At 44.0% G+C, this 13442-nt stretch overlaps 1 protein-coding gene across 2 annotated transcripts in view; it reads left to right on the forward strand.

Moving 5' to 3' along the window:
* magixa (MAGI family member, X-linked a) overlaps nt 1-13442 on the forward strand; it is a 62354-nt gene that overhangs the window by 22699 nt on the left and 26213 nt on the right. For both annotated transcript variants that reach the window (XM_050064425.1, XM_050064426.1), the window contains exons 2-8: nt 4300-4589; nt 6193-6309; nt 7956-8075; nt 9892-10065; nt 11735-11924; nt 12103-12173; nt 12734-12901. In XM_050064425.1, the coding sequence (XP_049920382.1) occupies nt 4310-4589; nt 6193-6309; nt 7956-8075; nt 9892-10065; nt 11735-11924; nt 12103-12173; nt 12734-12901 (1120 nt within the window). In that variant the 5' untranslated portion in view covers nt 4300-4309. The remainder of the gene's footprint in view (nt 1-4299; nt 4590-6192; nt 6310-7955; nt 8076-9891; nt 10066-11734; nt 11925-12102; nt 12174-12733; nt 12902-13442) is intronic.

A 13442-nucleotide genomic window follows, 5' to 3' on the forward strand; every position in this document is an offset into this window, starting at 1 on the left:
CTCACTACCTAACAAGGAAGCTTCTTTACCTCTCACTACCTAACAAGGAGGCTTCTTTACCTCTCACTACCTAACAAGGAGGCTTCTTTACCTCCTCACTACCTAACAAGGATGCTTCTTTACCTCCTCACGACCTAACGAGGAAGCTTCTTTACCTCCTCACTACCTAACAAGGAAGCTTCTTTACCTCTCACTACCTAATGAGGAAGCTTCTTTACCTCCTCACTACCTAACAAGGAGGCTTCTTTACCTCCTCACGACCTAACGAGGAGGCTTCTTTACCTCTCACTATCTAACAAGGAAGCTTCTTTACCTCCTCACTACCTAACAAGGAAGCTTCTTTACCTCTCACTACCTAACAAGGATGCTTCTTTACCTCCTCACTACCTAACAAGGAGGGTTCTTTACCTCCTCATTACCTAACAAGGAGGCTTCTTTACCTCTCACTACCTAACAAGGAAGCTTCTTTACCTCCTCACTACCTAACAAGGATGCTTCTTTACCTCCTCACTACCTAACAAGGATGCATCCTCCTTCTTCCCAGTTAAGGAGGAGGTGTCTTTGTATTTCTTGCTCTTGTACAACAAAGCTTCTTTGTCTCCTTGTTACCTGATTAGGAAGCCTCTATAGCCCCTCGTTACCTAACTAGGAAGCTTCTTTATCTCCTCATAAGCTAAGTAGGAAGCTTCTTTATCTCCTTATTGCCTACCTAGGGAGCTAGTCAAAGGCAACTTTCCCTCCTTGCTTTCTTGTAAATAACTGTCTCTACTCCTCATTTCCTAACAAGGAAGCTTCCTTTTCTCAACCTGCCTAACTAGGACACTTTATCTCCTCTCCTCCTCCCCTTGTTTGCTGCAGTGTTTATCGTGTTCATGAGAAGAATCCGTATCCTTTCACCTCCTTGCGTCCTTGTTAAAAGCATCCATTCCTCCTTTCATCCTAACTAGGAAGCTCCTCATTCCTTCACAAGCATCCTTGCTTCCTCACAAGGGTTCCTTCTTCCTCCTAATTAGGTGGTAAGGAGGTGAAGACGATCCTTTGACTTCTTTTCCTCCTTTTTAACTGGGAACTTTCCTCACCTCCTTGCTTCCTGTTAAGAGGGCTTCTTTACCTCCTTGCTTGCTGCATAAAAAGCCTTCTTGTCTCCTTATTACCCAACAAGGAAGCTTCTTTACCTCCTTTGTATTTAACTATTTTTCTATTCTCACCTCCTCACCTCTTTACCTTGTCTACATACTAAGGAGCCATCTTTCCTCCTCATTAGCCACCCAGGGAGCTTCTTTACTTCCTACCTCCTTTATTCATCCCTATAAAGCTTCTCTGCCTCCTACTTTAGCTCCTTGTTTCCTCACTGAACTCTGTCGTCTCCTTCCTTCCTCTGAAGCTTCCTTTTCCCTTTTTTCTTGTTTCTTTGTGTTTTTGTTTCATCAGTTAAATTTGTCTTTTCAGAGCTCGGATTATTTGAATCGCTGCTCAGGGACGTTTGTTGTTTGTTTCCTCTCTGACTCCCACCTTCACATATGCTCATCCATATTTAATGTACGCCGTCTAGCAGCGTGTGTGTGTGTGTGTGTGTGTGTGTGTGTGTGTGTGTGTGTGTGTGTGTGTGTGTGTGTGTGTGTGTGTGTGTGTGCGTGTGTCCCTGTGGGTCTGATTGTGTATAAATGAAATGGTGTCAGTGGCTGGTCTGCATGTATTTGTGTTTGTGTGTGTATAACTGTGTTTGTTTGTGAGTGTGTGTATTGTGTGTATGTGTGAGCTTGTGTGTATAATGTGTGTGTACTGTGTGTGTGTGTGTGTGTGTGTGTGTGTGCGGCTCCCTGCTGTCTGCCACCATCTGCCGTTGTGTGAGACTGAAGCACAGAGTCGATGACTTGACGGAGGAACTGATCCCAAACACTCGGAGAACGCAGGGAACCGTTCTCTGCTGATTAAACATTTCATCACAACGTTTCACTGTTGCTAGGAGACGAATTAAAAGCACAGGCGTCTGCGGGGTCTGTTTGTGAAGGGCTGAGTTACTGTTGAGGGTTTAGTGGAGCTTCAGAGTTAGACCCTTAACAAGGAGCCAAGGAGGTAAAAATGTTTCCTAGTTAGGTCGTGACGAGTCAAATTAGCTTCCTACTGAGGAGGCAAGGAGGTAAAAATGTTTCCTAGTTAGGTCATGACGAGTCAAATTAGCGTCCTACTGAGGAAGCAAGGAGGTAAAGATGTTTCCTAGTTAGGTCGTGACAAGTCAAATTAGCGTCCTACTGAGGAGGCAAGGAGGTAAAAATGTTTCCTAGTTAGGTTGTGACGAGTCAAATTAGCTTCCTACTGAGGAAGCAAGGAGGTAAAGATTTTTCCTAGCCGCATAGCGAAGAGGTAAACTAATGTCACAGTTAGGTGGTGAGGAAAAAAGGAGAAAAGGATGCTTCCAAGTTACATAGTGAGGAGGTAAAAACATATTTCCTGGTTGGGTCGTAACGAGTCAAAATAGCTTCCTACTGAGGAGGCAAGGTGGTAAAGATGTTTCCTAGCTGGAGAGCGAGGAGGTAAACAAATGTCACAGTTAGGTGGTGAGGAAGCACAGAGAAAATATGCTCACTAGTTACATAGTGAGGAGGTAAAGATGTTTCCTAGTTAGGTCATGATGATTCAAATTAGCTTCCTACTGAGGAAGCAAGGAGGCAGAGATGTTTCCTTGCCAGACAGTGAGGAGGTAAAGATGTTTCCTAGTCAAATAGTGAGGAGGTAAAACGCCTCCTAGTTAGGGTGAAAGGAGTAATCGATGCTTTCTAACAAAAATTCTTCTTCACCACCTACTTAGGAAGCTTTTAACCTCATTGCTTCCTTACTAGAAAGCATCCATTCCTCCTTTGACCCTAACTAGGAAGCTTTTGTACCTCTGCATTCCCTCACAAGCATCCTTGCTTCCTCAAAAGGTTTCCCTCGTCCTCTTGATTAGGTAGTGAGGAGGTAAAGGCAGTCCTTCGACTTCTTTTACTTTCTAACTGGGAACTTTCCTCATTTGCTGTTTAGAGGGCTTCTTTACCTCCTTGTTTACTTCATAAGAAGCCTTCTTGTCTCCTTATTATCTAACTAGGAAGAAGAAGGACACTAAGCTCTCTGGTGAGAGTTTAACATGAAAGCATTTTTACATTCTCACTACTAAATAAGAGATTCCTCAACTCCTTGTACCCAGAACATCATTTTGCCTCGTCGCTATGTTACTAAGAAGCATCTTGTTGTTTATGCTCCCTCACCACCTAACTGCACTCTTGCTTGCTTGCTAAAAAGCATCCTTTGCTCCTTTCATCCTAACTAGGAACTTAAAAGCTAAGGCTAAAAGCTAAGCTTTTTTACCTCCTAATTCCCTCAGTAGCATCCTTGCTCCCTCACAAGGGTTCCCTCTTCCTCCTAATGAGGTAGTAAGGAGGTAAAGGTTATCCTCTGATTTCTTTTATTCCTTTCTAACCAGGAACTTTCCTCATCTCTTCGCTTCCCGTGTAAAGGGCTTCTTTACCTCCTTGTTACCTCCTAGTTGGCCTTCTTTCCTCCTTGTTACCTAACTAGGGAGTGTTTAAAATGTGTTTGAAAAATAGTTTGATTTCTTAACCACCTCAGGAGTTTACAGGAGTGAACATGTGTTTATAAAGTTCTGTAAAGAAGCTTCCTCAGAAGGACACAAAGCTCTCTGGTGATGAAGTGAGGAGGTGAGCTGTTTACAGATGTTGTAATGTGTGAACAGGTGTGTGTACAGGTCTCTAAACAGGTGTTCACATGTGTCTGAAGGCATTCACAGAGTTTACCAGTGTAAAGAGTGTGTTACTCTCTGCCAGTGTTTACAGGTGATCATAGGTTTTTGCAGGTGTGATCAGGTGTGATCAGGTGTGATCAGGTGTGAACAGGTGTGATCAGGTGTGATCAGGTGTGGACAGGTGTGATCAGGTGTGATCAGGTCTGGACAGGTGTGATCAGGTGTGAAAAGGTGTGATCAGGTGTGATCAGGTGTGGACAGGTGTGAACAGGTAGATACAAATGTGATTGATCAGGTGTGATCAGGTGTGATCAGGTGTGATCAGGTGTGAACAGGTGTGATCAGGTGTGGACAGGTGTGGACAGGTGTGATCAGGTGTGATCAGGTGTGATCAGGTGTGGACAGGTGTGATCAGGTGTGGATGCCTCATCCACCAGTGTGTCGCAGAGACATCAGACACCAGCAGTTGAACATTAAAGCTGCGTCTTGTGAACAGCAGGTGAAACGAGGTGTCTCATTGAGCATGCTCAGTAACTCTGCTCATCTCTTCCTGTCTGCAGCTCGGACGCCATGTCTAAAGCGACCGTGAAGAAGCTGCACTGGCGCTCGAAGGTGCAGGAGAGCTTCGTCCCGCTGGGCGGCGGCTCTGGAGAGCTGGGTCTGGCCATCGGGGGTGGGGCAGACTACGGCGAGTTCCCATTCGTCACAGCGGCCCATGGGGGCGGGCCCACTGTGGGTGACATCATCTTAGAGATTGGGGGGACGCCCGTGTTAGGGATGACCCTCGGTGATGTCAGAGGAGTCCTCAACTCCTGTCCTCATCCAATCAGAATCAAGACGGTCTCTCCAGGTGAGTGCACATGTCTAAAGGTGTTACTGATATTTTAGTTTGTGTTTGATGTTTTATTTTCATGCTCACTGGAAACATTCAGCTGATCGACAGGAAGCTGATCAGCAGCTGTATTGATTATCAATTATTTGTTTCAGTCATTTTTCAAGCCAAGATTCAAAACACTTCCTGGTTGTGGCTGCTTCTGTTTGTCTCATATGACGTTGGACTGAGTGTCATGTGACCAGGGGCGTAGCCATCATATCAGAAGTGAGGGCGACGAGTTACTGAAATATTCTCTCCCAATCAACTGCACCTCTCCTTAGCAGCTAAGGAACCAAACCAAATAACCAAAAACAACTCATGACCAGGAAGAGAGGTCGTCTCCTGCAGTGGACAGAACCCTGGGGGACAATTTCAGCTCTTAAATTAATTAATCAGATTCATTAATTAAATGATGAAAATCAAAACTTTGAGCCACCAAGCTCTAGTTGTGTTGACATGAACCCTGACCGCCGAGCATCAAGATGGTAAATAGCCATTAAAACAAAAGCGACACCACATTAAACTAAAGTAAAACAACCTTCCAATCAGCATTTAGTCTCGCTGTGGAGATTCTGATCGAGGGAACTTTGGACATTTCCAGTTTTATTTGTAGTTGAGTAATGTGTTAGTAATGTAACTGTACTTCTGCTTGAGCACAGGTTTTCAGTATTCTTTCTAACACTGCTTAATATCTTTCCTCACCACTGTCAATGCTGCTGCTGCCTGCTCCCCGTCATGATCCCTGAGAGCTGCTTTGTCGTGCCTCTTTCTATCACAGTATTATGGATTAAAAAATACATGAGCACATAAATATTGAGTGCAAATAAGGCAAAGTCAGTGTAATACCAGTATGAAGCCATTTAGCAAGCCGCATTTATCAGAGGTAGCAGTTAGCTGGTACTGATGCTTCTGAACTGAGCAGCCTGCATGGTTTGATATAAAGAACAAGTGCAGGGTTTCTGCATCTTGCCGGCTTAAACATACAATGCATGCCTCTCAGCTGTGATGACGATAAAAAAAGCAGCAAGTGCACACCTTGCCTGCCCTCTCACGGTGCCTTCAACTTTGGAAAAACTAACTCCAACTTATTAAAATGAACTGAACGGCTGGAGAAGTGCGGGACACATAGGGGACAGATACAGCAGCTGCAGGGGACGTGTACCCCCGTACCCTGGGTCCACTACGCTCCTGCATCAGACCTAATCACATAAAGTTACAAAGTTTTTTTAGACATTTTATAGATGAAATGATGATGAGGATGAATGCAGAAAATAATCTGCAGATTAAGTGATGATTAAAATAATCATCTAGGATTTTATTTTAAACATCGGCAGCTTGCTGTGTGTACTGTGTGAGGGACGGAAGCTGAGCAGGGACAAAAACCTTCCTGGAAATAATTTGAATTTGACACTAATAACAGAAACATACGAAGTGAACAGGACAGGCTGTCGTCTGTGAATGTGTCTCCAGTGCTCAGTTTGGAACACACGTCATGAGACGTTTGATGACATCACTATGACATAATGTCCTGTGTGTGTGTGTGTGTGTGTGTGTGTGTGTGTGTGTGTGTGTGTGTCAGGTTCGTCCCTTTGTAAGGATCTCAGGTTGTACCTCAGTAAGTGTTTCACTCCGGGCTCCATGGACAGTCAGCTGCAGCAGCTCATCAGAGAGAACCTGTACCTGCGAGCGGTGCCCTGTAAGACACACCTGTACACACACACACACACACACACACACGGCACACTGTCAGCTTGGTGTGTCAGTGCCTTCACAGCCAACACAGATTCTGCACCCATATTTTTATGTTTTGATATTAATGTTGATGAAACTCTAAGTACTTTCTCTTAATTATGAGACCAGTTGACACTGGTCCCAGTCTGGTTCCAGTCTGGTCCCAGTCTGGTCCCAGTCTGAGGGTGAAACAAATACAGCGGTATGTTCCTTTAAGCTGAAGGTAAAGTTGACCCTGAGCAGCTGAAGGTTTCGTCTCACTTCAAACACAGCGTCTGTTAATGATTACAGGAAGTGACTGAACATGTGTCAGAGAGGTATTTAAATAGTGTGTGTATGTGTGTGTGTGTGTGTGTGTGTGTGTGTAGTATTGTAGGTCAGTGGAAAAGTTGGCTGTCAGGGGAAATGTACTGAAGTATACACACACACACACACACACACACACACACACACACACACACACACACACAGTGTTTGGTCTCAATATAATCTGACAGAGTGAGAGCTCTTCATGCTCTGTTGTGTTCACAGACGTCACGTTGAAGTTATCATCCATCAGATTTCCATGTCGAGCTGTTCTCATTTACTGTTCGTATGTTTTTCTATGAAAATTCATGCATCAAAATTCGTACGTATCCCATTTATTCCCGAGTCAGTAATTACTAATAAGTGTATAACCCCTGTATCAGGGAAGGCTGCGACCCCATGAGGTTGGGAGGGTAGACAGATAACAAAACACAGGACTTGTGGTGGGAAAAGTGTGTTCCCGCCGGCAACAGCGCAAAACGTCTGTATAAATAGGACAGGTGTGACATTTTGATGACATGTTATGTGTGCGACCCACCGCAGGAGATTTAGAAAGCAGCTGTTAGCAGTTAGCAGCTAACTCAAAGAAGAATGACAGCAGCTGTTAGCAGTTAGCAGCTAACTCAAAGGCGAAGAACAGCAGCTGTAAGCAGTTAGGGGCTAACTCAAAGAAGAAGAACAGCAGCTGTTAGCAGTTAGCAGCTAACAGGAGCTCCTTACCCTCCGAGCAGAGGACGAGATCAGCTGCCATATAACAGGGACGCTAAATGATTGTTATTGACATGTGATGTCATTGTTATTGTTTATAAAGAGCTGCTGACACGTATGTTATATGTCACACTAGAGGCCGACGCTGTTGTGTTACATGTCACGCCTCTTTTGACTCTGTGATGTCATCATGCTGTCTGACATCACACACTGGAGCCACATGATGCCGCCGTCGTTTGGTTCTGTGTAAACGTGTAAAGGCGGCGTAAAGACGGAATTTCGTGGCGGCTCTGTGGCGCCACCTCTGTGTGGAAAAGGGCTGGTGATTGTACCCGCAGCTGTTGAGTAACAGCTGGGTACGGCAACACCAGTTGGACAAACCAAACTGTGATATTATAAGCAGTAATAATAATAATAATAATAATAATAATGTTAATGCCTTAAGTTGATTTGTGACCGTGATCACATTTGCTGATGATTATTTCAGATGTCTGTCTGTCAGAGCAGATTTTTTATCAGTTAATTGGGGACATTTTGAGCATGTTTGAATTCAGTAATATAATTACTCCCCTCACATGACGGTGTCCGTCCCCGCAGGTACGACCCGGCAGCCTCGGGATGGGGAGATCTCAGGTGTGGACTACAACTTTGTGTCCATCGAGGAGTTTTTCTCTCTGGAGGAGTCTGGAGCTCTGCTGGAGAGTGGCAAGTTCAAAGGTATGAAAAACAAACGCACCCAAGATCCACTGTAAAAAGTACTTCCTGTAAATGTGGGTGTGCGTGATTGAAGTGGAGTTTTTTAACAGTGTTTGGGAGGGAAAGAGGATCTTCTGTCTGTAATCCTTCAAACACCAAACCTGCCTCACTCTGCCCCACATCCTCTCCTCAGAGTTAATCTGAAGGATTAATGAGACCAAAATAGAAACTGAATTCACACATTAATATTTCTGTTCACACTCAACAAAGTGACTTTAGCTTTAAATCAGTCAAACATCAACCTGAGTCACCTGGAATAAAATCTGATCAGTGTGTTTTCTTTAATCAGCTGAAGATCAGAATGGTTGTGTTCTGGTTCCCTCAGAATGAGCTGTTTATATCTCCACAGGGAGCAGGTCCTCGTCTACAGAGATCACCATGTTGCACCGCCATGTTTCTACAGTAGCCCAGAGTGGACAAACCAAACACTGACTCTAGATACAGACATTCATGTGTTCATGTCAGCCACTGTAGTTAGAAGTTCCTGTGATGAGAGAGTCAGAAAAACACTGATTATGTTCTTTTATTTTTAGTATTTTTAGGCCAAGTGTATTGCAGGGCGCAAAACGTGACACGCACCGCACTGCCTTTTTGTTTCTTTAATTGAATGCCACTAGTAAAAAACACTAATGCACCTTTTTACTGTTGCCAGGCAACCACCCCATCACCTCCTCACCCTAACCTTCCTGTGTCATCAGTCTACAGTTTGTGTATCCTGCAGTAATCAGTGTGTAGCTGCTGCCATGTTGAGGCAGAGGGTACTGTCTGTAGCTCTGGTTGAGGGTGAGAGGCTGTCAGCAGATAAACAGAGATCTGTGTGGGTACATGAGACCCTAAAAAAGAGGCTGGATCATGAGGAGTACCACCAGTTGGTCCAGGAGCTTCTCCTCCACCATGGACATTTACAGTACTGCACTTATCTGCTGTTTTCTATTGAGATGGTGCTAACTGTGCTTTGTAAAGTCGTATAGCTCTGGGTATCCAGCAACCACTACCACCAGTTTCTCCTCCATTGTTTACCAGCTGTAAACTTGTTGTCGTGACCACCACAGAAGCCCCGCCTCTCACATCATCACATTGGACAATGGGGAAAAGCAGAGATGACGTGGGGCCTTTTTACTGCTCTGAGATGAAGTTTTTTCAACTCCTAGAGCACAAAAACACAAGGCGAGCAAAAAATTTCATTCTCATTAAAAACTGTCACAAAAAGTCGCCTCCAGCTGCTGAAACACTTCCTGTGTGTTCAGAGTGTTTCCTGGTGTGAATCAGCTGGTGTGTGTGTTTGAGAGGAAGAGACCTCTGAGGATAATTCAGCTCCTCAACAATCAACACTGAAGGAATTCTGACCAGGAGAAGTTTCAGCTGCTTGTAATCTGTAATCTGTAATCTGTAATCCTCACTGATAGACGACACACTGGACCTTTAAACCTCAGAAATTTTTTTATTTTTACTGATGATCTCAAACATTTTAATTTATTTGACAGTTCAAACCTTTCAGAATAAAATAAGTTATTTATATTTATCTTTTGACTTATTTGTTTCCTGTTGAGTTTTTTTCTTCTTTTATTTTCTCCATCCTGTTTTTCTTTCTTTTTATAAACAGAGTCAGATATATTTTGTAGTTTAAACAATATTTACATCAGTAACAGTGTGGAGTCATTTTCTTCATCACTGATCAGACCTCAGTGATTCACTCATCACTGATACATCCACAATTTACTGAGGAAATGTTTTAATGTAGAAATATTTTTTTCCTTTTCTCACCGTCCAATCACAGGGAACTACTACGGGACGCCCCGCCCGGTCCACATCGGTCCAGAGAGTCCACCAATCACGTACCAGGAACATCGAAACCTGCTGAGGAACTTCAGGACAAGGAGCAAGTCTCTGAGTAACCTAGAGAAGGCTGTGGAGGAAGGAGACAACAGTGAGGAGGACAGCGGACTGTCAGGTAGAGACACACACTGAAAAACACACACACACACACACACACACACACACACACACCTGAGTCCTCACATGGCTGTGCATTTAAAGGAACAGCTGGTCCGACAGATAATGTGTAATGATTCTGATTAAAGTGAGAGTCTGACATTCTGTGCTCTGGTCAAAGATTTTCAGTCAGAGACAGGAGCTCAACTCTGATCCGTCTCTGTGGGATCAGACTGTTTCTGATTAGATCAATAACTGAAGCTGATCAGCTGTGGAGCTGTCGATCAGGAGCTCCACTGATCCGATCCTGTCAAAGTAAAAGTCAGCAGGTGGAGAGTGAAACAAGACGACGTTTTTGGAAAGTGAAGGACTTTTCTTTAATTTGAGGAATTTCTTTAGACAGAAGTATCTACCGCCTGTCCCAAGTCTTTGAAAGGTGGAGACATTTTTAAAGTGTTGAGATGTTTTCTGAAAGTGAGGACATTTGCAGATTATGAGGACATTTCTGGAAAACTGAGCTGCGTCGTGAGGACAATTATGAGACTGGAGTATAATTTTAGAAAGTGAGGGACTTTTTTTTTTTTAATTAGGACATGTTGCCTTGTGAGGACATTTTTGAAACAGACGGATATTTTTGGCAGATTAAACATGTCTGTGGGACGGGACAGACGTGAAGGATCACAGGAAACACGGAAACTGAAACACTTCAATTGATTTGTGACTTCAGTTTCACTTTGAACCAAATTCTCTCCAGTCTGGGAAAACGTCCACGGCCTGGATCCACTTAATACACCCACAGAGTGTGTGTGTGTGTGTGTGTGTGTGTGTGTGTGTGTGTGTTTTCATGTTACTCCTCCTAATTAAACTCTTGATGGTGTGTTCACACTGAACACAATGCGAGTGGTTTAAAGGGACTGGATCAAGACAGAAAGAGAGAGCAAGATGGTGGACTGCAGCTGAGAGAGGGAACTGATGGAACTATGACAGAGCGGCTGGTTGGTTGGTTGGTTGGCACTGTTTCCTACATGAGTGCAAATCTGTATCCGACAAAAACACCAAATGAAGTATTCATTCAATTAAATATTTTTTATAGTTTATTTGTGGTTTTAGAGATTATGTAAAGTAAACTTCTAATTTTATTGTAGAGCCACGGGCCCCTGTGCAATCGCACTGCATTCAAGGGCGCAATCTGCTTTGCCGAACCCGACGTACACGAGACGACAGACTGTTGAAAGAGAAGAAGACGACGTGGTGTGAGGAAACACGTCGCCCTCAGCTTGTAATAAATGTTTTCATTTAAAAACATATATGATATATGGACGTTACTTTACAGCAGAAATTCAGGTTTTTAATCAGGCTCGGCCCAAAACTGCTGCTGTGGGTCACACTCAGTTTGGACTCAGACAGAAAGCGTGAGGGGTCATGGAGGGTCAGGCCTCGTGTTTTAGGCCCAGTGAGGGTTCTTGTGGGCATGCATCATGACACCATGTGAATGAAAGGAAGACACGCTACACGCTATTTGTGTATTTGTGGCCGTTTAAATTCGAAATTTGTGTGACGCTGTGTCGCGAATGCCAATCAGTGTTGAGATTCTACGGACGCCATTAAGAATCAGAAGTGGAGAACAAAGTTATCGTCACACTTGTGATACTGAACAGAGACACTTTATCTTCTTGTCTGTCTGTCAGCGGGTTCAGCCGGAGTCCCGCCCACCATCCTGCCTCTCAGCCAATCGTGGGAGTCGGCAGTGGGGAGTCGAGAGGGAACAGAGAATGGAGGAGGAGGAAGAGGAGCAGGGAGAGGAAGAGGAGGAGGAGGTCCGCTGCCTGAGAACTGGGAGCTGGCGTTCAGTGATTCAGGAGAACCGTATTACATCGAGTAAGAACTGATACTGGTGATGATGATGATGATGATGAAGAGAATGATGATTGATTTATTCAAAACATCAATAATCAGATTTTTATTTTTACCCAGGATTCATCTGACTGTGGATGGATTAGGTCAGATGATGATGATGATGATAATGATGATGATGAAGATGATGTTTCTCTTTCAGTCATAACTCAAAGACGACCAGCTGGCTGGATCCTCGAACTCAGAACAAAGAGACGACTCCCTGTACAGAACGTAAGTGTGACTGATTGATTCGTGATGCGCTGCTGAGGATCAGATGAAGTCACTTCCTGTTAGTGTGTGTGGGACTTTACTTTGACAGCAGCAGCCAGCAGGGGGCAGCACAGACTGAGACAAGCTTTAACATCCTGTTAGCGTCTACTTTATTCTTCTTCTTCTCCTCAGCAGCTTAAGATGACATCATACAGGCGAACACATCAGTCATCTGACACTGTGATACAACATTATATTGTATATACATTCAACAGCTGTTTATTATTTATGCTTGTTATTATATTATTATTATTGTTAAAGTGCAGGTTCTTGTGTTTTACTTGAGTGTTTTGTCTTCATGCTTCTGATTCTCCTCCACAACATTTATTTAACAACTTTAGTTTCTGTTAATTTACAGATTATGATTTTACATTAAATAATATATTAAGGGACTGTTCTTTATTTATCAGAGGAGGAGGCTGAGGTGTGACTTATTTTTTATACACCAGCTTCTGTATAAAAAGACACTTTCATCCTCCTCTGTCCTCTCACTGACCTCTGCTCTGTCTCTGTCTCTGCAGTCCCAGAGTTCACGGAGCAGCCCAGCCAGCTGAAGGGTTACTCCATCCACACTCGGCTCTCTAAAGGTCCTCGAGGTTTCGGCTTCAACATTGTCGGAGGAAGTCGACCCAGAGAGTTTCTGCAGGTGTACAGCGTCACACCTGGAGGACCGCCGGCTCTCAACACAGGTACGAATACTGTACTGACACTACTGTTGATACTGTAAACACTGAGCACTGACTCCTCCCCGCTAACAGGCGCTGGGTGCTTCTCAAAGTCAAGGATCCTTCCAACCAAGGAATTAGGACAGACTAAACCTTTGTCTGGCGTACTAAGTAGTATGGTGGTATGAGGATTGGAACGCACAGTGAGAGCTTCACAAACAGGAAGTAAACACACCAAAGCTCAGTGTTAAAGAAAAGATGATGACATCATGAGGAGGAGACGATGACGTGGACATCATGTGAGCAGCTCTGCAGGTGTTTACAGGTGTTGCTCTGACCTCTGAAACTCAGTCCGTCTCCAGTCCCAGCTGGACGAGGACATTTAACTGGCCTACTGTCCATTTATTGAGCCAAGTATGTGCGACTCCTCTACGATAGGTGGAGATATGCCCCCTTTCAGCTTGTTAGTATTGGACCTTTTTCCTGTTGACCTATTACGTCACAGACCAAACAATGGACAAACAAGTTAGCTACGGTTAGCTAGCAGCTAACTGCTACCATGGTG

This window comes from Epinephelus moara, chromosome 16 (assembly GCF_006386435.1).
Source record: "Epinephelus moara isolate mb chromosome 16, YSFRI_EMoa_1.0, whole genome shotgun sequence".
In the NCBI taxonomy this organism is placed as follows: Eukaryota; Metazoa; Chordata; class Actinopteri; order Perciformes; family Serranidae; genus Epinephelus; species Epinephelus moara.